Source organism: Anomalospiza imberbis, chromosome 14, assembly GCF_031753505.1.
Source record: "Anomalospiza imberbis isolate Cuckoo-Finch-1a 21T00152 chromosome 14, ASM3175350v1, whole genome shotgun sequence".
NCBI classification, from domain to species: domain Eukaryota; kingdom Metazoa; phylum Chordata; class Aves; order Passeriformes; family Viduidae; genus Anomalospiza; species Anomalospiza imberbis.
The window spans coordinates 7,576,680-7,603,111 of record NC_089694.1 but is presented as its reverse complement, the minus strand read 5'-3'; the positions used below and the strand labels follow the sequence as shown (position 1 = coordinate 7,603,111).

General features: G+C 47.8%; 1 protein-coding gene and 1 long non-coding RNA gene across 11 annotated transcripts in view; one reads left to right on the top strand and one right to left on the bottom strand.

Moving 5' to 3' along the window:
• The window catches only part of MBNL3 (muscleblind like splicing regulator 3), an 87,259-nt gene extending 65,591 nt beyond the window's left edge, over positions 1–21,668 (bottom strand). For 4 of the 10 annotated variants that reach the window (XR_011004063.1, XR_011004064.1, XM_068204727.1 and 1 more), the window contains exon 1: positions 19,989–20,125. Coding sequence is in view for 1 of the 10 variants with exons in the window: in XM_068204732.1 (XP_068060833.1) it covers positions 19,989–20,108 (120 nt within the window). In the remaining 9 variants the exon portion in view is untranslated. Of the gene's footprint in view, positions 1–18,522; positions 18,864–19,728; positions 19,869–19,988; positions 20,126–21,543 lie in introns of those variants that run through there. The other 6 variants (XM_068204728.1, XM_068204732.1, XM_068204729.1 and 3 more) reach the window with 6 other exon arrangements.
• LOC137482441 (uncharacterized) lies at positions 19,985–23,110 on the top strand. Its single transcript, XR_011004066.1, has 2 exons — positions 19,985–20,109; positions 21,605–23,110. It is a non-coding gene; the product is annotated as an uncharacterized lncRNA (long non-coding RNA).
• The last annotated feature ends 3,322 nt before the right edge of the window (positions 23,111–26,432 follow it).

Here is a 26,432-nt window from a genome sequence, read left to right as displayed (position 1 = left end):
GCTTTACAAAGCTTATTTTCCTGTTAGATAAAGGGAAGGGGCAGAGTGAAACAGAGTAATTGCAGGATGAAATGCCACAATTTCCAACCCTTGCTTGGAGCTTGACACAACAAGTCTCATTTCCAACCCTGGACTTGGGAGAAAGCTTGCAATTAAAAAAATTAACAGTGACCTTGAATACAATGGCTACAGTTTAACTAACCCGCATTCAGTCTTTGTTAATCAAGAAGCCCTTCCGTAAACTACAGCACAAAGGCACTTTTCCAAAGATCAGGTTACCTCAGCCCAGCCACACCAAGGTGGAAATTTTAGAGACCTTTATTTAAAAGCTCAAAAGAGATCTCCACTGCTGAAACCACCCTATTCACTCTTCACCCTCTGCTCTGCAAGGAGCAAGGTGAGCAGGAGCCTGGCTCAACCCATGGTTAAAGCAGGGCTTGCAGTTAAGCAATAACAACCACAAAGCATTTCCAAGACACTGATGACCAGCTGGGTGGGGTTACATCACATCCATGGACAGCATCTCAACCTCTGGAACTGCACAGCAGAGGCTGCACCAGGATTATAAAACAAAATAAGAAGGGACTCTTAAAACCTGCATCTTTCAAGGCTTTGGAGAGCCTTACAGCTATATCTTCACAAATAATCACATCACAGGTACAAGACAAGGTTAGCAAGTAAGTGCCCAGAGCTAATGAGCCAGTTTATCCATTTTATCTAGCAGAGAAGTGGTTTTTACCCTCCATCCCATAGTAATGTTACCCTGACAGGTGCAGTGCCCACAGTAAATACTACGTCTGTCCCATATTCTAAATTATCCTTTTAGGGATGAAAGCAAAGATACATATTCAGGGAATGGATGTTTCCTGCAGCCTCCTGCACAGCTCACAGCATCAGAAAATTAGGATGGCTGGAAGAGCAAAGCCTGATGCTGCTCCTAAAGCAGAACTTATTTGGTACCATTAGTCATAGGCCAGTTAAACTAGAGAGCTGGCTACTCTGGACTCTTTTCTGCTTACTTTATGGATTATAGAGCAAAATATAAATTTCAAAGAAATGTTCTGGAAATGCCATGTGCCCTAGGACACTGAACCTAACTTTGCCCCTCTCCGTAAGTTATTACCCTTAACAAAATATCAACTGCATGTCTTTGCTCTTATTTTCTAGCTGGAATACCACTGAAATGTGGTGGCAGTTGGGAATTAGTATTTTTAACTCTCGGGAAGCGTTTTTTATGGCAGTACTTCCTGCTGGGGTTGGTTTTAACACATTGTCCTCACTCCTCTGGAAGGCTCACCAAGACCACATCAGATGTAGACATCTGTGCATATGGATGGACCAAGGTCTTAGAAGTGTTATCAGACTACAAGACAGCTATGAGGTCCAAGTGGTCTTGTTTCCATCTATGCACATGTTCAGCATTCTAGATTTCTGCAGTTTTCCCATCATTCTCCTCTCTTGGCAGTTTTCATTGCTAGATCAGCACATCCCCCAAGTTCCACACTATTTCTGCCCAGCCTGAGCTCTGCCTGCAGACAGGAGGGCTCTTTTTTCTGGATCTTTGTTCTTTCAACATAATCTAAATATCACTCCCTTAACACCTGATTTAGTATTTCAACCCCTCTAATTACACACAGTGAGATTTTATCGGAAATCTGATTATTGTTTGAAAGTCTGAGCATTTCATCCCAGCCTCAGAATTGATCTATTGACTGCCTTTAAATCTCACATTTTAATTTAGCATTTAACACTTTATACCCGCATTAATTACGTTTCCCATGATCGATATCAACAAACACCATCTCTGGCCCTCCCCTGATAGAGAGACCTTGCAGACCCTGCTCTGCCAACCCTCAAGACAGCTTTGCTCTTAAATATGGACATTTACAGGGCTGATCTATCCAGTAGAAGAGGAAGAAAAAGGAAACAGTCGTGAGAAACAGCAGTAGTCAGTAAGTAGCAAAGTTTACTAAGCAACACCACCGGAGGAGATGTGGTACAGACCTGGCCATGGTGGTGGCACAGGGACTTGCCTGGCCCCGGGACGTGGGGAGCAAAGACTCCAGCCAGCTCAGCATCCCCCTGTCCCACTCCCACCTTGGCTGGAGGGCTCTGAAGCAGGGACTCACCAAGTATAGGCTCCACTGTAATTCCTGCTCACGCCAAACAGTGGAGCTTGGGCTTGGCCTGCCCAAGAGCTGCATGCAAGCCCTGGGCCACAGGAAATGCCTGACTGGCTCGGTATATCCTGCCATTTAACCAGCCTGCAGGTCTAGCCCCACTGTTTGCCTCCAAATGGCACAACAGCAAGAGCAAAGTGCCCCTCTGATCTCCGAGTCTAGCAGATCTCTTATTAGCAGACACAAACTGCACAGACTAATTAAGGAAGACACCCATCATGCCGCCTTTTTATCCAGCCACTGCCAGTCTCAAAGGTGGCTGCTCTAAGGCACTGGATTCCAGCTTTGCCAGGAGGACAGTACCAAATCTCTTTCCCTAGGTCATGGGAAGCAGAACTGGCTGTGCTTGAGGAGGGTCAGGTCCTCCTTGTACCCCGTCTGCAATGTATTTGTGTTTGTGTTGCGACTGGAGATGGAAGATGACATTGTCCCCAGTACTGCGGAAAACAGGAATATTTGTCCCTGAATAATTTCTCCAGCATATTAAGCACAAGTCATTCTTATGCAAAGACTGCCCTGTACAGCTGCCAAGGTCAGCAAGACCTTGCTTTATTTGCTGCATAAGGGCTGGCTGCGCAAGTTTTACCTTGTACATATTTTTCCATGCGTTGTCTTAGATTTCCCTGCTGCTAGTGTCTATGCATCTTGCTGTCTGTTCAGTAGGTCATGCTACCTTCTCTGGCTGTTAATAATAACTACCCAATATCCAGTGCTCCAGAACAGTCAAAATTCCAGCAAACCAACTCTTACAGTATGTTTAATTCAAAAGACAGCAAGAACAACATTGAATAACAATTTTCAAGGAAAACATGCTCCACAGCTTTTGCTAACAACATCAATATGTTTCTATTTTCAGGGGGTCGTGACCTGCTATCCACTCACATAGACATCACTGTTCACATTCTAGTATCTACATACAGATGATTTTTTGTGCAAGGATTGCATTCAACCACATGGCACTGCCTGCACACAGAGGCTCTGGATTACAATATCGGTGAGTGCAGTCTTCAGGAAGCAGCCAAATACTGAAGAGCCTCCATTTAAATATATTACAGGATCTGAAAATAATTCCCTATGTTTTTTAAATTGCAGATACATTTTTACAGACTACAGCCAACAGTCATACCTAAACTAAGGATTGTCCCTCTCCCCAGTTTACTAAATCCTGTAACACTGTAGTTGCAACAGTCAAATTTAGATATTCACACAAGGAAGAAAAATAGTATTTTGAAACTGTACGATATCATGATACTGCAAAACTCAAAGTTCTTGACATTTAACCCAAGCAACTCCTTTGCAGAAGAACAGAATTAAATTATCTACCTGAGGTCAGTGACCAGTTAGGAAAACTTGTCAACAGCCTGCCCTGCTCAGGAAGCACCCTGCCTCACCCCAGCCTCTGAACCCAAATCAGTGGGGAGATGAGAAACAAAAATGTCTAACACATCCCCTGATCTGCCAGGAGCAGTGCAGCACAATCCCCCAGCAACCTTGCTGGTTTATTTCCCCACACCTGATCCACCACAGCAGCATTTGGTGCTGAGCTCCAGCTTATCAGTGTGAGGAGATCTGGTCTGGGTGAGAACAGGACCTCAGACAATGGATCATACATCCTTCTTCCAGCTCAGAAATCAAGCTGTTTCAACTGTCTCAGTTTGCCCGCAACACTGCTTGAACCCCATTCACAATTTACAGCTAATAACACTAATGTCACATCACCCTGAGGGCTACAAGCTCCTCGGGGTAGAAACCCTCTTCCCCTTTACCCTGCAGCAGCCTCTGACCTTGGTAAAACTCCACAGCCACTACCAGTAATACAAACCATCATTCAAACTTAAACACATCCTGGTGCCAGCAGTCTCTCAACTGGAGACAGGCAGCACTACAATGGGGCTGCACAGAGGGGTTAAAGAAGCACTGCTGAAAAGGGATGCAAACAAGGACTCCAGGCTCTGAGCAAGCACACTCTGCCATACAAAAGGTGAGCATCACTTGTGAGCAAGAGCTGTCTGGCTGAGTATACTGCCTTTGTTAACAGAGAAGGCTTCATGATGGAGTGGGCTAATTAACTGCATTTTACTTGGGGAAACCCAGGCTTAAATCCTGGCTCTTGTCACAGTTGAAAATGAATTTAGGGACCAGAATAAAGGCCAAGATGATTTATTTTCTACAAAATCATCAAATAGTTGCCCGTCCCCCAACAGAGAGGCCCAGAATTCTATGCAAAGCCACTGCTACTTATGCAGTTATTTCTCCAAATATAAAAGTTATTAACTGACTGACGTGAGTGGTGATCACAGCTATCCGTGCTGTTTAGCTGGACTGAGCACCCCAACGTGATGAATCTCACCATTCACGTGGCCTGTGCTTCCTGATGCAGTGCCACACTGCAGGGTTGCAGGTCCTACAGGGAGGGACATCATGCCTGGCAGGATTTAAAATTCAATTTTCATATGGAGTCATTTATCCCTTAACTTTGAAGAGCTACAGCACAGCTCTGGTGTAACTCCAGTTACTTCACTGGAAAACCACTAGGACTGGTTGTGGTCCAAGGGAGCTGAGGGTAATTTCCCCACTTCCTCCTGGCTGAAGGCTGCCCAGCAGAGCCAGGAGGGAAGCAAGTACTTTCCCCATAAAGTAATTCTCTATTTTTATCATGCTAAGAAAGTTTTTCATTTGGAAACTAAAACTCCTGCTTCAGAAAGAAGCTAAGCACCCTCTTCCTTTCTGATTTATACCACAGAAATGTTCATCTAATCAAATCAGCCATTTTTTCTGAAAGGCTGAAAGGAGTCATTGTGGAAAAAAAATCTGAACAGCAGACCAGCTCCTGAAGGTCTCCAGGCAAGAAGTACAGATAAATCACATTCCTGACCCTGGAGGTGGTGTGTTCCTTCATAATACTGTTTGCAGTGTCACCTCACCCATCCCATAGGGCAGAGAACTCTGGTGTCAGAGCAATTCTGAAAGCAACATACTTAATGTGTAACCAGCAGCTAATGACCATGAAGAACAATTTTGGGCACAATATGCTGTTCTACCAAAGTATGGGGTTAGTGCTTCTGAAGTGCCATCACCCTCCTCTTTCCTTCTCTCTCAAAAAAGAGACAGCCTCCAACATCCTCAGCTACCAGCACAACTGAATTTGGGCAGGAAGACACAAAGGAGGTCAAAAGGAGCACAGAAACATTTTCTGAAGCAGCTTCCAGCACATAATGCTCCAGCATACAGCACAGCTCAGCAATACAGCACCTTTCATCTGCACCAAGCAGGAGACCCAGACACTTAACCCTCCAACACAACAAAGTGAGGGGTTGGTGTTGTCATCACAGTAGGGTTTTACACCAAGCCAGAGGCTTGTGTGGGAGGCTTCCCTTGAACAGCAGAAGAGGAAAGCTTAAGTCAAACTTCTATCCAAAAAGGCAGACTCGGGGGGAAGGGATCAGTCAGAAGACTCCCATGAACTGGAGCAGCAGCCACAATGTCCTGGGGCCCACAGAGAACTCAGGGACCAGGAGGTCCCTGCTCCCAGGCAGAGTGAGATTCCCACGGCCAACTCAAAATTCTGCAAGTAAGGGCCACACATCTCCCCCCACTGTTATCTTTAAATCCTCTTTACTCCGCAGAGCTATTCTCCACCCTCCTTCCCTTTTAATCAGCCCTGACCTACAGATGTCAGCCTCATTTCGGCTAAGTCAACACAACTGCCACATCTAGGATGCTGTTACAGGGAAAAAACCTTACACTCCTGGCTGGATTCCAGAGTCTACTTCTTGGTCTAGACCTGACCTCGTTCCTTTTCTGCAAGCTTAATCCTACACCTTAAGGGCACAGCGAACACACAGCAACTCCAATGTGGGTCTGTGTGCTGTCTCCCCTTCAGCTTGCAGAGACTCTTTTGATCACCCTACACAAATACCAACAATTATTGACAGGAGGCTCCCTCAGAACTGATTGTTCTTAAAAACCACACATGTTCAAAAGCCAAAAAGCAAACAAAACACACAATACTTTCTGAAAGTTGAATACTTACCCTACAGCTCACCCAACAGGACATGAACCTTAAATCAACGGTCCCCAAAGTTTCCTCAGAAGCAGCTCTGGCTTCACACCTAAACCATAGCCAAGTCTGGTATATCCAGCTTCCTCTAAAGGTTAGAATGGGGATGAAACCAACCTTAAAAATCATTTCTTTCCAATGCCTCTGTCATGGGCAGGAATACCTTCCACTAAAACAGGTTGCTCAAAGCCCTATCCAACCTGGCCTTGAGCATTTATTCATCTTTTGTCCGAAACACGAGTCAGGACACCAAGTGAACACAAAGGACTTCAACCAGATACCACAGCACCTTACCAGGCACAGCTCAGTGACCTGCTGCAATGGTATGGTCAAAGAGCAAGCTGGCTCCTCCATTTTGCCACACGTGGCCTGGTCCCTGCTGTCCCCACCCCATGTGGCCAATATGCAGGAGGTACAGGCTAGAGATGGATGGACAACAGCTTATGCTGTCTTGCCCAAACACACCACACAAACAGGGTATCAACACTGAGGATCCAGCTCCTGCAATCCACCTCGTGACTCAAAAACCTCACATATCAGTAGCAGCAGTGGGAATATCAAACCACAAATAAGGTATTAGTAGCTAATTTGTTATCTGCTTATTCCAAGAAGGCAGCTACCTGTGGATTCAACCTTCAGGCAACAATGCAGGTTTTAACTCTCAAAAACATTTGCACAGTGCTTTGTTAAGTGTTTGTGGGCGATGTTTGAAACCCCAATTATCTGTATTTGACACGATGCTGAACCAATACTCTCCTAATTCACAGGAGCTGTAAAAGCAAAACTCCATCAAGGCTAGGAAGAGACTTTGGATCAAATTGTCTGAACTCTGAAACAGTCCTTGAATATGCGCTGCAAGAAATCCTCCATACAAACACACCTTTCATATCGTGGGAGGAGGAGGGGAAGGAGAGAAGAAGAGATTAAAACCAAAAGCCAGATCCTCGGGTAACAGAAAAATCAGAGGTTCTCCCTCAGTTTGCAGTATCACAGATTTGAGCCAAAGGTGCTTTTAAAGTCCTTTTATGAAGTATTTTAATTTTTCTACCTGCTCTGTGTGCAAGCCAGGCAGTGCTTTTCAGACTAATTATTTATTCAGCTTTACAGTGACTAACCTGAATTTCCAGACTGCTTCAAAAGAAAAACCGAAGCATTTCTTTACAAAAGGCAAAGAGCATTAAACTTCCTCCCTTCTTGTTTTTCCTTTTCTTTTTTCCTCCATCCCTCAGCTGAAACATCTCTACTTCTCATCTAATAAATAAACAAGTTATGTATCTTTCCATTAAAATTTGCTCTTCCCTTCACCTCCATGCCAAAAATGTGCTGACAATTTTTTCTTTTTTCTTTTTCTTTAGTGATGCCACTCAAAATGGAATAAATTCCTTTCCTATTTTTAAAATTGATTTTTCAGTTTAGCTACATACATGATAAAAAAATGCAAGTGTTACATCACTGGCTGCAGTCTTACAACCTGGAATAAACTGAACACCATGCTGAAAAGCATGGGATTACCACGGGCCTGGAATTAGTGGGATACCCTAGGAGAAACAGCCACAGGCAAAAGGAAATTACAGGGTCAGTGAAAGTGGCCACCCTGTTGCATGAACTGCCTCAATGTTACTTCCCAGTAAGTAAGTAGCATCACAACACTTACATACAATCAAGGCTTTGATCCAAGCCATCAAATGAAGGACCAGCTCCAAAAGGCATGGACTCACCAGGATACACTTCCTGGCACCCAGGGTAGGTGTCCTGAGGACAGGGAGCTCAGGTAGCACACACCTCTCTTCACCATGCCTTCAACATGTGCCTGCCACAGGGGAAGCAATGTCACAAATAGCAGGTCTGGTTTAAGGCAAGGTTTGTGGTTCTTACAACTGTATTTCGTCAGCAGCAAGCTCTAATTCTGCGATGTGGAGAGCAGATGTACATTTTCTTGGGTGGAGATGCCCTCTACTCAACCCAGCCTAAGACCTTCAGTTACACGGGGCTATGATTAGGGGATTCAGGTCATAAGCAAGCAGATCTCATGCTTTAATTCTCTCTCTCTCGTTTTGGTTGCCTGGATCTCCAGGATGAGCAACATCACATTCCTACAGAAAGCTGAGCTCGCGTGCAGCAGCTCTCTCCCTCAGAAGAGGGAAATGCATGAGGCTGATCGTGATAACCTCCCACCCGAAGCTGTCCAAGCTGTCGGATGTGCCACAGCACTCCTTCCCCACATTGAAAGCTCCAAACAACAATCCTAACCTAAAGCCAGTCTTGCCTCCTCACCTCCACAATCCAGCTAACAATACCGCATCAAATTCATCAATACCATTGCATTTGTACCTCCCTTCTGGTAAACCATCCAGAAAGTTGTGCATCCAAAACTACAGCAGCTGGCACCCTCTCACACTCAGTTTCCTCCGAAGATCACCCTGCTGAGAATCTCTTTGGCAACACACAGATTCAAGACCATCCTAAAACCGCCCACAAATGGATATCAGATTGCAGCCCTTGTTTCACTCTCCTGTAAGCACCTTGTTGGATTAACCCCTTGCTAAATGATCTGGGACTATGATAACGTGCTCCCAGATTTGCTATTTATTTGTGGCAGCTTTCACTACCTGCAGATACTGTCCAAAAATACAGAAGAAAAATGTGTGCCCTTGGGAGCTCGAAGTATAAAGGCAGAGGTCAGGAGAAACACTCTGTTCTTATTAATGCAGTTCTACAGAGAGCTGGGGAAAAAAAGAAGCCACGTCTGTATGCTTCTCAGAAGCAGATTATGGTTAATAATACAAAGATTACTGACATTAAATGAATTTAAATTCATTCTTCCATTATTCAGAATATTAGGGTTTTTTACCTTCCTCACAGAATCACTCCCATTTGTAGTCAGACTCACTTTCTGCCTATCACAAAGTTATTATATTTGGACAATAATCACCACAGTAGACCTGTCTCCCTTGACAGTTTTGTTGTATTAGGAGTCTTATAAAAAAAGTATTTGTAGCATTACTTTAACCTAAAAAAAAAATAAATAAAAAATAGGAAGACAGGATGCTTAAAATTGCTGCATAAATCTCTCAAGACGTTTCTGCAATCCTAATGGGTTCTTTGCCTATCAACAGACGACGGGAAAGTCTCACTTGTGCTGTAGTAGTGTCACTCCTGCAGACAGAACAAGTGATGTTCAGCCCTGGGCTCTGCCAGGGAGAGGGAGTTGGCACTTGCCAGTGTGGAACATGCCACAACACCAGCACGTGTCACAGGCACATGGGACCAACAAAAAAGTGTCTGTTGCTGGTGACCAAAACTTGATTTTAAATTCGAGTTGCTCCTCACTGTTGTTCAGATTCAAACTGAAGACACTGCTCTGCACCACCCCACTAGGAATTTAATGGTTTTACAGCCAGCACCAGAAAACTGAAGATGAAGCACAGTAAGAGCTATAAAGCCAAACACAGATTTATTTTCATGAGAAAAAAACTCCTTTTGAAATTTAATTTCCAGTTCAACTGTAAAATCCCTCTCCCCAGTCATCATGACACTGACAGAGAAGTGTCTGAGGATGCTCAAGAGAAAGCCATCAGACAAGCAAGTCACCAGCCACGTGTTTGCTGCTGAACATCATGAATGACTGTGCTAAAAAAGCGTCTCACAAGTGTTTGAATCTACATCTTACTGAGAGAAAGGAAACTTCATGTCAAAAAAACCTGCAAATCACTGCCAGTCAGTCCCAAATCTGGCATGCTTGGCTGGACTGTGGCATTCCCCACTTGCTCTCCCGGTCCCTACATTGGAAAGTCAAGCCAACACATCCCCAAACCTACCAAACCAGAATCAGTGGGCAGGTGTCTGAAATCTAGTGTGTGAAACTGAAAAGTGCCGCTGCAACTCAACTGTCCAGTCCTTCTGTTTCAAAAAAGGAATTACTGCTCTTAAAAGGCACCTGCCTTAGCTCATGGCCTTATGCAATGGATACTCTAAGCATTTTTTAATTAAATCAGTACATAACTATTAGAGTGTTTTACTAAAGCAAAAAACCCCAGCACCTTGCAAAAGGCTGCTAGAGACTGACTCAGCCTCACCCATGCAGACGCTCTCCTGCAGCACTGGGCATCCTCCAGCTCAGCTTTCACCACCTTTTCCAGCTGCCCCAAGCACAGGCTGCATTGGCCCAGGTATCATTCCTCCCCTCTCCCTCAGCCACGACCAGCATTCAGGACAAAGCAGAGGAAAGAGGACAGCAGCAGTGAGGAAAGAGAACACACCTTTCAGTGCCAAAAAACATATAAAGTGCATGAAGGAGAAGGCTTAGCTCCTCATGAAGCCAAGAGCAGTGGGCACACAGCCTGGGAGCTCAAACAGCCAATGGCTCTGCCTTGGCAATGCCCCATTGTCAAGAGGTTTCTACCTCTTGTCCTAAATCCACACATTCCCCACAAGATGTTCCAAGACCTAGGGGAAAACTTTATCATGTAAGCTGGCATGCAAAATGGTATCACCACCCAACTAGGGGCATCTACGACAGTCTCTGCACCTGGGCTGAATTTAGAAATCCAGGTATCTCCAGAAAAACAAGTGGGTGGCACTGTACAGAAAATAAATAAATCTGTTACTAAACACATGAGAAGCTTCCCTGTACCTTATTAATAGATCTCAAGGTCTTGTTAGAAGGATAACCTTCCACCTAACACAGGGCACAGAATTAATTTGGTGTTTGGCAGCAGCATCCTCATTCCAGCCTTGGTACCTGAGCATAAGCTAGTGGATGAGTCATATTACAACACAGTCACCAGAGCTGGAAAGTCCCCAACCCAGCAGGTCTCTCCCTTCAGCAAGGTTCACAAAACCTCATACAGAATCTGCCCTACATGCCATATTCATCTCCACAGTCTCAGAAGAAATGTGGACCACAGCTACTCAACCCACTGCTCTGCAGACCATGAAAATCATGCTGAAGGTGGTCAATCCTGTGAGAGAGCCACCCAAGAGAGGTGCCCTGGGTAGACTGGTCATAGGCAGTGTGCAGCGCCGGCACGGGGAGGAGGGGGGATAAAGTGCCTACACTTGTGAGCAAGGGGGAGAGGCTGGTTGCACCCAGAGGCAGCAGGGGAGGTGTCACCTCACTGCGGAGATGCAGGAGGGAAAGGGCTCGCTGTTCATCCTGCAGGAGAGCAGCTCACTCCGGTTTCCTTATTTACATGACCTGAAGTGCAGCTTCCTCAAGCACCTTGTGAAAGGTGCTGCTTCATTAGCCAGACCACGCCTGGGCGCTTGGGACACCACCAACATTAGCTCCTTTTACGGAGGCTCTGCTTAATGAAGGGCACTGAGGTTGTCACACCAAGTCTGTGTGCTTCACTGAGTAATTAGTCAAGCCAAATTCATCGGTGATGGACTTGGTCTGAGGAACAAGCAGAGTACATGGAATGGAGGCATATGTTTGTGGATCCAGGAGTAAAGTGCAAACACAAGGTGGAGAAGGCAGTGCCAAAACCTGGGCAGCCTGTCTAAGGGCATGGAGGCTTCACAAAACACCTCTGCACTCTGACTTCCTCAGTCAGCTACAACTCCAGCATCTGGAGGCTTAAGAGAAAGGAGGATAAACCACCTGTAACCCTGCGGATGGCTCTATGCTACTTTTTCTTTTTTGTACTTCAAAAATAACTTCACTGAAATGTATCTGAATGCAATACAAGCTCCCTGGGCCAGCACTGCTTATTACTATTTATATAAAAATGTTCAGACTATATTTGAAAGGAGCCCACTGATACCTGGTATGGCCATAAAATGATTTATCCATCCTGACTTGCTGGCTGCAGAGTAGGAGATCCTACAACTGAGCAACTTAAGAAGAGTGACCAGCATTGATTAAGAGTTGTGACCAGATTTTGGGGAGAGAAATCCAAACACCTCTGCTGCCCAACCAGGGAAGAGCACAAAGAGCCTGATTCTTTCTTCTCCATTAGTTTTGCACCCTATGGCCTGTGGTAACATTTTGCATGCTGTGGACTAACTCGGTGCTCTGGAGAACAACTCCCAGCAGCAGCCCAGCACTCAGCCATGGCTCAGAGCTTGTCCTTCACCAGGCAGGATTTCCCATCGATGACATGGGGATGTTTTACAGCTCACCATTCCAGCCTTTAGGACCACTTTAACAACTGGTCCATCAACCCACACAGGCTCCTCCCAGCATCACAGTCCTGCATTGCACAACCACACCTCACCACCACACAGACCCAGAACCTTCCACCAAAACATTACCAAACACTTCACAAGCACTAATGAATTGAGTCCCAGCATCCCAATGAACTCCAGGAGCAGAGAAGCAGGCTGAGGTGTCCCCATCTCCCTGCGAGCCTGCTGAGGAGACAGGCATGGCAGACAGACCTGCCAGCTCCCTCCCTCTGCTCAGCTACAGACCTGTGAGATATTTCAAAGGCTCTTTCCAAAACAGAAGGAAAGGAGAAAAAAAGAAAAAGCTTTCTGTTTTCCTTGAAAAGCAGGTCGTGCAACAAAGAAAGCACTAATAAAGGTTTCACCATCCAAATTAAAAGTCAAAGGCAGCAATGAAGTGTCTCTGAAATATAAGAAATACGTGGTGCACGGTGTAAAATTTATTGCTGCCTAGCAGAACGAAGCCAAACTTCTTAATATGGAAAAACACCGCTACTTTTGACCCAAACACATTGGGAACAGGAAGTAAAAACGAATCACCCAGCTGCAGCCTCCCCACACTAAGAGGAGCAGCAGCCAGGGTTTCCTGCCCACCCTCGCCCTGTCCATGGCTGCCAAGGTCTGCACACTGTTTGCTCAGGGGCCAATCCCACCTAAAACCGACAGTTTGTTACTAAAGCTGTTGTAGGCAAGATCAGGCCTTTATTCAAGGGGATTCAGCTGGGAAGAGCCAGGAAAATGGAACTGCAGGAATCGCCCCAAATGCTGCATCCATTTCCAAACTGCACAGGGACAGGCTCCCCTACAAGGAGATTCCCCTTCTTTCAGTAGCTCTATACATTTTCACCAGCCAAATTCCTGACTCAGGACAGGCATATTTCAAGAGTTAATTTTGGTTTTACTACATCATCACCAACAAACCCTGAGAAATTAAGTCAAGCCTCAATTGGCTCTAAACATAATTGCATTTCTCTTAAATAATAGCTTTGCATTATTTCTTTTTTTTTTTTTTTGAGCTCGTGCATATTACGTTCTAATTATATTTTAAAGCTTTTATTTGCAGCTACAAGAATAACCCAGAAAGACATACAGATGAGCTAATTTTCGAATTATCATTTGACGAAGGACATGAAGCTTTAAAAAAAGTAACAGATAGACCAAAGGACTGCAAAAAAAAAAAAGAAACATGCAAAACTGAAAGTACGTTATCTCTTTTGTTACAGCCAGTAACTCAGGCCAAAGAGAATGGCTTTAAGACCTCAGCAGAGCAAATACTGAATATCACACACGTAATGCAGCAGAAAATGCCATTTACACAAATGCTACACACTGAACAACAGCTCAGAATCTGGTATTCTGACTAAAATGCTTTCAGCAAATCTCATAAGTATAATTTTTATCAGCTCAAGCAGATTTTTCCTACAAGATTTTAAAAGATTACATGCCAGGTGTAGAATACTTCATAAAGCAGAATTCTATTTTTGCATTGCATGATTTTTTTTAAAAAAAATTTTAATATATAATAGCAACCAGCAAATTACAGCCATTAGTATGACACTGCCTTCACAGCAGATTTATGACAGCATTACCAAAAGCAGAATTTCATCCAACAACACTTCTGGATAACACAGACATCACAGAACCAAGCGGGGGGGAAAAAGCACATAAACATGCACAGCCACACATTTTGTGCATTACCATCCAAGACTTTTCCAAGGATGGGTGTTTTGTGCCACTGTTCTGCAAGACAGTACCCTGAGCACGCACAGGGGTATGGTACACGCTCCTGCACACAGCGACCTCCAGTCCTACCTCATATTCTTTTAAATCCCTCACCTTCATGCTCATAAATACAGCTTTGGCAAAGGAGCTGCACCGCAAGGAAGGCAACTCACCCCACACTCCTGTTACAGTGCATGAAATCCTCCCTCTGCCCCAGCAAGCTCCCAGCAAAAATATCCAAGCTTATCATGGCGAGGAAAGAACAGTAAGTGGGAGTTCGAAACGGCAGTCAGAAGTACCGCCAAAAAATCAGAGCTCTTTCTCAAAAAAAGGCCCTCCCTTAGGAAGCCTGCCAATCAAACCCGATCACGAGGCTGTTTTCCGAGGGTGAATAGAGTTCTTATTGACACAGCTTATGTCTGCAGCATGCAGCCCTCCACCAGGCTTTCAAGAGCAGATCGGATTACACACACGCATTCTCTCTGATTTTATGCATTCAGAAGCCCTCAGACATAAAATACCCGGCTCAGAAGGCCACTGCTTTTTCAGCTTGCTATCAGCCTATGTGCCTTTTCAAAAAAAAGCCCAGGCAAACAGATCCTGGCACCTTTACTTGGGCTCCTAAGGCACTCACCCTCACTCAGCAGTTGGCTTTATAATTTGCAGGCCAAGCCACAGATTTACTCCATGTGAATAATACAAGACGACTCATTCCCATGGTGAGTACTTAGCATCAAAATGAGAGAAGGGAAAAAACAAATATCTGCTGACACCATTTAAAATGGGAGACGATAACATCGCTCTAGGTAGACAATCCTTCCTGGAAGATGGCATGGAAAAAGAGGAGGATACACACCTTTTAAAAGGATAACATGCACTGCACAGCTTAGCAGGGAAGAGGTGACCAACTGCAAAAGCATCTCAAGCACAAATTCAGGTAAATCATCTATCCAGGGGCAGCAATTTGCACACATTGAAATCTGGAGAAAACAAACTAAAAGGATCCATTTATACAATTTCTGTACTTAGGGGGCATAATAAGGAATTCTATTTCAGCAGCAGACACAGATAGAAAGCCTGGGAAATCCGTGGTGTTGCATTAGAGGTGAACAGAGAATTACAAAATGTTTTATTATAAATGCTCCAGCGTAAAGACTGAACTTCAGCAAAAGAGACCAGTCTGTGTTTAAATCATATGACAAACTATTACCTGAGCATTGCCCTAGAGATGGATGCATGCCCTGCCCAGAGGTCTGGACTACACCAGCTAAAAAGAAGTTCACAGTCCCCCCCCGCCTCCAAAAACCAGTCTAAAAAGCAAACCAGTACATTACACATGGGTAAGTGGATCCCTATCACCTAAAAAGGAACTCCTGCATAACTCAACCACACTGAATTGAAACTTTTCACTGAAATATTACATATGGCAAACACAGCAAATCAAGCAAGCTTGAGCTTCAGAGCTTTTAAGGGATTTTAAGAGCAAACACACACTGTTCAATAAAGACATCCTCTCTTCCCTGCTTCCAGGCTGCAGTCGCTCCCCAACGAAGATTTTCTAGCATTTTGCAGAAGATTTTTCCTCACATTTTCCTGATGGCTGCTAGGAGGCTGGAGCTGGGCAATGGAAATGCAAGATGCCATGTCTGTCTGTCGTGGCAGTTCTTTGGCTGGATGTTTGCACCGTCCTCAAAGCCCACCAAGAGAGCCATCACTCCTATGACTACCTTCTGATATCGAGATCTAAGCAAACTGTGCTTTTCAGTGCTCAGCCTCCCTCTCAATGAGCAGCCTCATGCTTCTAGTACTCAGTTTCCACATGTGACTTCTAGTATGTTCGTGGTCCAAAAAGCCTGCTCCTATGAATGCTCCATACTCTTTCCCAACACATCTGAGTCATGCAATGGTTCACTCCACTGACAAAGCCAAGTTGTAACCACCAGCACGGAAGGGGTGTCCTACTGTGGGCATCAGTCACCAAATCCCAACTGTCGATTCATCATCTTCACGTGTCCCTACATTAGCCACAAAGAGAAATTTCATTTGTTTTCAGGCTCCTGACTGAGCTGCAGGCACTGGTGACTAGGCCAGCCATAGTTTGACTTGTGCCTTTAAGAAGATCCACTTGCCAGACATTAGCAATGCAGTTACGCCATGGCCCTGCCTCCTCCTGTCCTGCCTGGGCCCCCCATGTCCTTGTGCCAACACAACCACTTCTGTGGCCACATGGAGAAGCTGAGTGATGGCTAAAATGAGCACCTTTTTTTTTTTCTTGTTATTTTGCAAGATTATTCTTAAATTACGAGGATGAAAGAGAATTGAAAATAAGGCCAGAAGCAGAACTACTTCCACAACAGCATCAGCTTCAAAACTGATTTGCAAGCTATGTTGCAAAAAGCAAGAAAGCCAGCCTCTTTCCCTCTGCAGTCACAAGTTTTTGAGTTGCACTTTGAGATTCCCTTAAATGTGCAGAACAGCCCCTCAAAACTTCACATGTGATGGCATCATAAGTGCAAAATTCTAAGCTCCACATATTCCTCTTGCCAAGATGGGACAAGCCCAGGAGAAAATTTCTAGGTCTGTAAAATTCTAAGAATAACACATAAGTCTTATGCCAGCCATTTCCCAACAGAGAATAAGAGCCAGAGCAGGCCCCCATTGCTTGTGATGTGGAACTGAGCACGAAAATCACTAGAAAATCCTCTGTGTGGATTCAACATGTCAGAGGGACAACTGCCCAGCACCCCTACTGTCAGTAACCTTCCTGCAGCACATGGTCCAGCACTGGGAGGGAGGAATGACAGGGCCAGATCCACTCCCTCTTTCTCCATGTGGGTCCCTCACTCCCTCACAGCAGAGGAAAGGATGTGGCACGCTGAATTCTGCTGACCTGGCCAGATGCTGCAGGAGGCTGAGCAGGACAGTTTATAGCACCATGGAGCTAATTTCCTTGCTGATCACCAGGTCTGCTTCGGGCCCGTGCCAACATATCCCAAAAGGCCCATAAGGCAGCAGCAGATCTGCAGCAGCCACACAGCTGTAAACAGGCTGAACCAGGTGCACACAAAATTCAGCTGCTCCTAGGAAGGCCAACTGAGCCCAAAGTAGACTGCTCCTTTTCCTGCTATCAGCACATCCCATAATACCTAGAAGCTTCAGCACAGACCATTGTCTTTGAAAAAGAAACACTCAAAACACTGAAATAGTTCTCAAAACTTTTCTGGGCCATCTCTACTTTAAAATGACTTCATTTAAATATGTACCATGTCTATATATACACACACACACACCAAGGGAAATCAGCACCCGTGAGCAGAGCTGGTGCCCACACGCTGTACCTCTGCACAGCCTGCCAGGTCTGCCTGTGCAGCTCCACACCAGAACAACCCTACAGCACACCAGAGCCGCTTGAAGCTGCCCCAGGGAGATCCTGCCCCACTGGCAGGAGCACTGAGAAGACCACAGCCTGCAGGCTCGCCACCAGACTTGCTAACACTCATTGTTCTTGGGGTATGGAGAGTAATGGGGGCCGGGAAGTTTTAAGACCAAATTACAGAGTTCTTTAAGTCCTTCACTCCTTCATGAAGCTGAACCCCCCAAGTCCTCCCTTCAGGATTTTCTTCCCTCCCAGGACCAAGATGCATGATTTGGATGTTCTTCAGTAAATTAAGCTCCAAGGAGCGGGACTGTGCCATGTAAGGCCTTTCTCCAACCTAGAGAGCAGCACCATTGCAGCCTCCACATACAACCTTAACAGCAATACACCCGCAAGGAGGACACATAGGGGGAAAACACCTCTGCAACCCCATGGAAGCTGCTCTGTGGAAACTTTAACTGCATTACTTCTGCTTCTGTACAATCCCACAATAACTAGCTTAATTCAGACTGATTCAATGCAGACACCCGATAGTTTCAACATGGTATAGACTATAACCTCGCTCTAATTACAGGATCATGTTACATGTCCAACAACTGCTGCAATTTAGTCTTGCCTGATACACCCCAGCTGAAAATTGCTCATCCCACCTCTTACTCTCTTACTTTTTGGCAACCTTTGAATGGAGGCAGGGATACCTCACAACACTTCAGCATCTGACACACTCGCATCCCAAGCCCCATAAAGATTAAGTCATTATTTCCTTGCGGTAACAAAGGCAATGACTTCCATCAGCACAGAATAAACTAGTTTTAGGCAAATAACACAGACACGACACTACTGTTCATACACTTCTCTATGCAAACGCAATATAGGATTATAGCTAAGAGCCACAACACCACGAATTCGCACATCACTCCCCGAGCCCGGTGCTGATCGCACACGGAGCCTATCTGAGCAAGAGGGGAGTTTTCAGAGGCAAAACCTGCAGGACCAGGCAGCCGGACTTTCACTACCTCAAAGGCAGGGGTTATTCCTTACAGCAGCGCACGTCTCGCCTTTGAGCTCAAAGCTGCATCCACGGCTCCCGCTGCCATGAAACGGGAAGGTTTTCTCCCCGCGGCCGCCCGCCCGCGCCTGAGCCGAATGTTAACAGGTCTCTGCCTCGCGTCAGCTCCGCCACCGCCTCATGCTCGGCCGGGGAACGTTCCGCTGCCCGGGCGGACGAGCTGTCCGGCCATGGCTCGGCGATGATTCAGCAAGGGGGTGGCTCCCGGTGAGAAGGCACACCTCCTGCGAGCTGTCACACCGCGGGGCCGGGGCAAAATGGGAGAGAGAACTTGCTCTGTCTATCATGGCTGCACTTTTCAAAATGCGTAACCTGGCCTGGTAGGGGCGAGGGGGGCGAAGGGGGAATGTATGCTTTCATCAGCGGGCACATGGGAACAATTGAAGGAAACATCTCGAGGCTTTTACCGATGGCACAAGTAAATGAAGGAAAAGAATAAAAAAGAAAAAAAAAAAAAAAAAAGGCAAAAAAAAAAAAAAAAGCCAGACACTTCGGGAGCCAGCATCAACTTCGGCAGGCTGTGTTCTTTGTTTCTAGGCAGACTCCAGTGCGGTGGCAAGAATGAACAAATGCGCATGTCTTCATAAGAGTCAAAAAAAAAAAAAAAAAAAAAAAAAAAAAAAAAAAAAAAAAAAAAAAAAGGAAAGAAAAAATCCCCCCTCCCCTCCGGCCCCTCTCTCGCCGCTGCGGCGGCCGGAGCCCTCCGGAGAGTTTGGGCTGCTGTTCCAACTAAAACTCCGCTTCCCGCTACTCCGAGCAGGGGCTTGCCACGCTACCAGGAGTCCGGGGGTACGGCAGCGCCTGCAACACTTTCGGCTGCAAAAATTAGTTCTGGTGTGGGTTTTCTGATTTTTTTTTTTTTTCCTATTAAAGAACGGAACGCCGCCCCCGCCACGCTCCTACCGCGCCAGCCGCCCTCCGCAGCCGCCCGCCGGAGCGGAGCGGAGTCCGGGCCCGCCGCCGCCAGACAAAGGAGCGATGCGGAGCCGCGCCAGCACCCGCGGCCAGCCCGCCTGCGCTCCCGGGACAGCCGCCCGCGGGACCGGGACTGGGACCAGCCGCCGCCGCGCCCCCTCCCCGGAGCGCGCCCCCCGTCCCCGGGCGCCCGCGGCTCGGGGATGCACCGGGCGCCCCGCGGCCGCCCCGGCCTTACCTCGCAGCGGCGGCGGCGCTCGCAGGCAGCGGCGGCCGCTCCGTGCCACGCGCGGCGGCGCGGGGCGAGCCACGGGGGCCGGTTTAGCGCGGGGGCCGCCTGCGCGCCGCCATTTTAACGCCTCCCGCCCGCCCTCCGCCCCCCTCTCCCCCCTCTCCCCCCCTCTCCCCCCTCTGCCCGCGGCCACGCGCGGCGTGGAAATGCCACTCAGCGTCCCCCCTCGTCCTCCCCGTCCCCTCCGCCCCCGTCCCCGCCGTTACATTGACGCAGCGGCTCCTGGTCGCCGGGTCCGCCGTGGCGGAGCTATAGCAGCAGGGCAGCAGCAGCAGCCGCCGCCGTCGTGGCCCCTCCGCCGCCGCCTCCCGCCGCCGGGCGCACATGGTACGCTCCGGGGCCGCGCCGCGCCCCGCCGGCCGCGCGCGCCGCCCGGCTGCTGCCATGGCAACCGCCCCGCGACCCCCGCCCCGCCGCGACCCGCGGGACGCGCCCCGGGACCGCTGCTCCCGCCGCCGGCCGGGATGCCCGGGCACCGCCCGGCCGCTGTACACAGAGACACCGCGCTCCAGCACCGAGCCCACCTGTCCCCAAAGCCACCGCCACCTGCTGAGCGGCTGCCTCGCCGCTGTCCCCAAGCCACCGCCATACCTCCGTGCCGTGTCCCCTCCACCCACAACTGTCATCACACCTCCCTGGCGTGTCCACTCCATCCCCAAGGCCACCATCGCACCTCCCTGACATGTCTCCTCTATCCCTGAAGCCACCATCACACCTCCTTGCTGGGGGCCCACTGTCCCTGAGACCACCGTGACATCCCCCCAACTGAGGGGCTGCATCCCTACTGATCCCACGTCACCATCACCTATTCCTGCTGTGTCTCCTCTATCCCCAAAGCCACCATCATACATTCCCACTGTATCCACACAGTTCCCAAAGTCACTATCACATGTCCCCATTGTGTCTCTGCTGTCTCCAAAACTGCCATCACACCTTCTTGTTGTGTCCCCACTGTCCCCAAAAACAGCATCACATCCACCTTCTAAGGGGCTGCAGTCCCGCTGTCCACAAAGCCACCATGATACCTTCCCACTCTGTGTCCTCAGTCCCCAAAGCCACTATCACAGCCCCCTGATGAGGGGTTGAATCCCTACTGTCCCCAAACCACCGTCACATACCCCTGCTGTGTCCTCTCTGCCCGCAAAGCCACCATCACACCTTCTTGTGTGTCCCCACTGTCCCCAAAGACACGATCACATTCACCTGCTGAGGGGCTGCATCCCCACTGTTCACAAAGCCACCATTTCATCCCCAGCATTGTGTCCCTGCTGTCCCAAAGTCACCATCATATACCCCTCACCGTGTCCTCTCTATTGCCAAAGCCACCATTACACCTTCCTGCTCTGCCTTTCCTGTCCCCAAAGCCACCATCATATGCCACCATCATATGCCCCCACTGTACCCAAAGTCACCATCATACCTTCCCTCTCTGCGCCCTGTGTCTCTAAAGCCACTCTTACATGTCCCCACTGTATCCCTGCTGTTCCCAAAGCCACTATTACACCTTCCCGCTTTGTTCCTGCTGTCCCCAAAGCCACCAGCACCTCCCCCACTGCACCCATCCTTATGTCCAAAGCCATCATTGCACCCTCTCACTGAGGGGCCATATCCCCGCTGTCCCCAAGCAATCATCACATCCCCCAGACACATCTCATTTGTCCGCAAAGCCACCACCACAACCTCCCGTCGCCAAAGCTGTTGTCACTCCATCCCCCCCTCCCCCGGAGGGGCCGCGTCCCTGCCAGGCTTGGCCACCCTCACCTGGGCAGTGGCACAGCTCGTCCACGCTGCAGTGCTCATTTTCACTCCTGTTTTGCAACAGAAGATTGCGTACGCCAGGACAGTCGCGAGGGAGAGTAGGCGCAATGTGAAGCAGATGAGCGAGTAAATCATGAAGCCGCCGTACATGTTCTGCATACTGCAAACGAGGAGCTAATTTCCTGGCAGCCGGCTTCAGGATGCTTCAAGCCCGTCTCTGCCGATGTGGCCCTTAAAAACCTCTCAAGCTGTGGCTGCAAGCAGCCCTGCTCCTTTCTGACTTTGGCATCTAATTCCCGCAAATATAGACAATTGAATGATGCATTTTGTTAGGGCGAGGGGAAAACAAGCGGCGACCACTGGATCACTGAGGAAAACAAAGTCAGTCACTTTTTTTTTTTCCTTAATTCAGCATTTTTTGGGGTTTGGTGACATTTTGTCAAGCATGAGCTCAACCAGAGGCAGAGAGAAGCAGCTGAGGGTTGTTTATTGCACACAGAGTAGCCCTCCCTGACAGCAGCACTAAAGGAAATAACACTTATAAAACTGTCGTGTTCGTGGTCCGAGCAGCTAAACGTGAGCCCTGGTTTCTGTGTCCTGTTCTGACAACCACTTCCCCAGTGAGCACCAGCAGACCACTTGTCTCCCTTCCTAGTTACCACCACTGATTCATAGCTGAGATCAATTAGTTAATGTTTGCAAAGTCAGTTGAAGATGACAAAGCGTTACATGCTGCTAATAAAACCATAATGACCCCACTGTTAAACATTAAACACACAATGAGGTGTAAAAAAATACCACATTTATGGAAAATTCCTGCGAGGACAAAGGATTAGCTCCTAAAAAAAGAAGGATGAGCACAGATTTGCACCACAGGATTGTGTCTCAAGGGTTTGGCCTCTGCTTGAGTGTTTGCTACTGATTATTTGTGTGTCCATGGGCACACCACTTGGGCCAGCAGTCGCTGACCCACCTGAACGTGGCAACTTAATTCGGAGCTAGCCAAAAACCACCAGAAGATTTTGGATAGGGATGGTCCTTTCCATTTTGTGCCTCTGCTTCCCAGTCTGCTAAATGGGATGAGGATTGCAGCTGTGTAGCCTGATTTTTGCAGGCAACATAATGCAGCAGTTAGCAAACCCTCACAACATGGTCATTAGAAGCCTGGGGAGCTGTGCTGCCTGTGAGACACGTCACACCAGAGTGCGAGGAATAAAAAAGTGGGCGTGTGGGACTTTCTAGGAGATTTTTCTTGGCAATGAGTCTTGCTTTAAACGTAGGACTGGTAGCTGTGCCACTGGTAGGGCCCCAGGTTGCCACATGTAGAGCAGCGCATGTCTGATGCTCTGACCTACAGGCAAGAAGGAGGAGAGGAACCAGGAAAACCACGTTTGTCTGTAGCTTTGGGCCTGCACGGGGCCACATTCATGGTGATGAGGCACTGGTGTTTCTGGCAGGGCAGAAGCCATGGGTGGGGATTTGCACAGCAGGAACTCCAGGTAGTGTAGGATTTGGCACAGCAATTTCAGACAGGAGAACTCCTCTCCAGAAAGAGCAGCCCTTTGACAAGGCATCCCTCATTTCCTCCATCAAACTGCCCTTTGCAAGGAGCACGCCTGAGTTGCAACAGCCTATTGCATCTTCCTCCTGAAATCTGATGCTGCCCTGCTTTGATGGCGATCAGTTGATGACTGCAGAAAAGCTGAATCATGAAAGAGAGGTTATAAACAAGGTTATTTTTAACGAAGGAAATGAATCCCACATCATTCAGAAGTCAGGGCAAGGGATTGTCAGCTAGGGTTTGCAGGTCCCACTTCTGCCCTGACGTTCTTTATGTCCTGGAGCAAATTAAAATCTCTCTAGCCTTTAATTTACCTCCCTGTAGTATGGACAATGCAGCAGACTCCAGTTGTGCTTTCTTTGTACAGCAAAGCTCCTGGTGTGACAATAAAGCGATGCTGGGAGCTGCGTGATGCCAAGGGCTGGCTTGCACTGCCACCCAGCACCTTGCAGAGCTATTTTCAGCCATGCAAAATGATCACACGCAGTATTTCAACAATGTTCATAGACATTTCAAATGCAGAGAGAGACTAACCAGTCTGATTCCTCTCTCCCATATTTCACAGTCTTACATTTCAATTCCCACATGAAGCCCAGTAACTTCTGCTTCATTTTGCTCACTGCAAACTCAAAATAGACAAGTTTTGCAATCCAGAGACTCATGCTGTGTCCTTCAGGCACTGGGGTGCTGCTGGTGTCCTGTAGGTAACCAGCCCAGGGGGAAGGAAGATGGGTCTGGTTTACCTACAGCTAACTGGGAAATTTCCTGAGTATGCCACTTTTTCACATTTAAATTCTTCCAAGAAAAGCATATATCATTTTTCCTACAAAAGATTACTCCACTCAGAGAAGCAGGAGATTGAGGCTGGGGCTGGCCAGGCTTCCATGCACTTCCCAAGAAATACAAACAATTCCACATACAGATCCTTGCAAACCTGTCTTCTCTGCTTCATGCCCGAGTTAACAAGTGTTTTGGGTGTGTCTTCCCAACATTACAGAGATAACTACCAAGGTTAAAGAACTCTAGATTTTTTTGAAAATGTTTTGTGAATATTTGTATTTAAATATATACACACGTGTATTTACAAAAATCTTGGAGATTGTAAACTTCCCTGCCATACTTCTCAAAATGCTGTTAAAGAGGATTTTTGCTCCTGGAGGAGTTTACCTTGCTGACTCAAGTTTTCTTTAAGTAAGGACTTCCACACAGAAAATACCAGCTAGAACCCAAAGCAGAAATGGGTTGGATCCCATGTGTGTTCTTCTCCCCCTGGCCCATCTTCACCTACCTGCTGTGGAAGCATACATCAAACCTGCACTGGCTTGGGGCACACAGCAGAGCCTTGGCACAGGTGCCCAGGAACCTCCAGCCTGGCTGGGAGAAGTGGAACAGGACCAACCTTGCAAGCCAGTTCCCTCTTGCTGGTGCCTGCAAGGACATGTGGCTGTGTGCCAGCAGATGGAATAACCATTGCCCCGTGCTAGTTATGGGGCAGGGATGTGCAAGGCTGTGCTAATTAGTGCTTGAGACGCCTCTGTGATCTGTAGATGAAAGGTGATTTACAGCTGCTAATTATTGCTCTCCTTCATGTGAAGTCTATTATTTCCTGGTGTCCCTCATTTTGACTCATGCCACATCCCGTACTTGGCACAGGGCAGGTTCCTCTCTGTAGAGGTGGTGCTTTGCATCTCCAGCTGCTTGCACACTGTACAAGCCTGAGATCTGTTCTCAGCGTCCATTCGAGGCAGCCTGGCTGTGTCCATGCTTGGGAAACTTGGCCTGGAATTTGCACAAACTTGCAACATTTGAGCAGGTGCTTAGCTAGCGGATTGAGAGGGGCTGCATTCAGTGCTGGGTTCTCAGCTGGGTTGTGCACTCAACTCTGTGAGAAGTCAGAGGACCAGCTGGGTGAACCAGAGAGGAGAAATAGGAATATCCCAAGCTTCTCTGCTTGGGACTGCCCCAGGGAAGGGGAAGAAGCCAGAGAGAACCAGACTGGGGCCTCTTAGTCTATGGCTTCTCATCTGTGACCCAAACCTCCTGGGCAGGAGTTACAAAGCAGGAGAGGTTTGTGTCTCTGGCAGGTGTCTGGAGGGAAGGAATATTAACGTGGTTTTGTGAACAGCCCATGCATAGCAGAAGGAACAAGTATTTTCAATGTCCTTCCCACGTTATGCCCCATGGCACATACAGGTTGCAAAAGAAAGTGACATTTTGCTCTTATTGCAAAATAAAACAGCAGAAAGTGACACATGGCGTAAGGTAGTTGTAACAACAGAGGAAGAAATATCCCTGATACTCTACACCAAAGCAATTCTAGCACAGAGTGGGATTTCCTTCCCCCTCACTCACTGTGCAGCTCTCCAGCTGGGAAGTAAATGGCCACTCACACAGGCTGGCAAAAGGCAGTCAGGGATTTTTACAACTGAAAGAGATCTACCTCCTGCTTAGCCCACAGCAGTTTCCACCTTCTTCCCTGAAGTCCACAACATTTTAAACCTGCAAATTATGAGACTCCCAGGCAGCCTCACGTACCAGAGAACAAGGAGGACTGGATGGGGCTTCCAGTCCCAGAGCAGCCCTCTCTCCATCACCCTGTTCCCTTGGCTCCACCAAGGCCTCCTGGCAGCTGTTTGCCGACACAGTGAATTGGTCTGGGGCTGCTGTTGCTCTCCCCATGGACACAACAGTCACGGTCTAATTCCAGCTTTGGCTTGCTCTCAACAAATCCATTTAGGTCCTGTGCCACCTCCCCGGGAGCCAACGGTGGTAAGAGCCCTGCCTGTCCTCTGCAAAAGCCCCACTAATGTACACACGGGCTGCCCACGGATGTGTATCAGGAAGGAATCTGAGTGCTGAGCAGAAACCAGACAGCAGAGCTGCACCCCAGTGGCAATGCCTCTGCGTACAGAAAGAGGCTATTTCAGAAGTGTTTGTGCCAAGTGGGCTGGCGAAGGCTGCAGTGGTTCTCTGGGCCAGTGTCACCCTCACACCCACCTGCAGATCCCTTTGTGGGGGCCATGAGACCCATGGTCCCTGCAGCCCATGCTGGAGGAACTTGGTGCTTCAGGCTGATGTTGTGACACCTTCCCCTGCTCCACATTCCTGCAGTGTTGTGAATCCTCTGAGGTACTAAGAAAGCAACAAGCTAATTCCTTTTCTTGCTACAAGATGACCAACAGAGTGAGCCAAACACTGCCATGGGGAGCGTGGTGACTCATTAGAGGTCCCACCTATGCTGCAAAGGGAAACCACAGAAAGATCTGCACCATAAAATCTGCCTTCTGCTGTGTTGTATTTTTTTTCTGCAACATTTTCTTCAGAAGGTTTT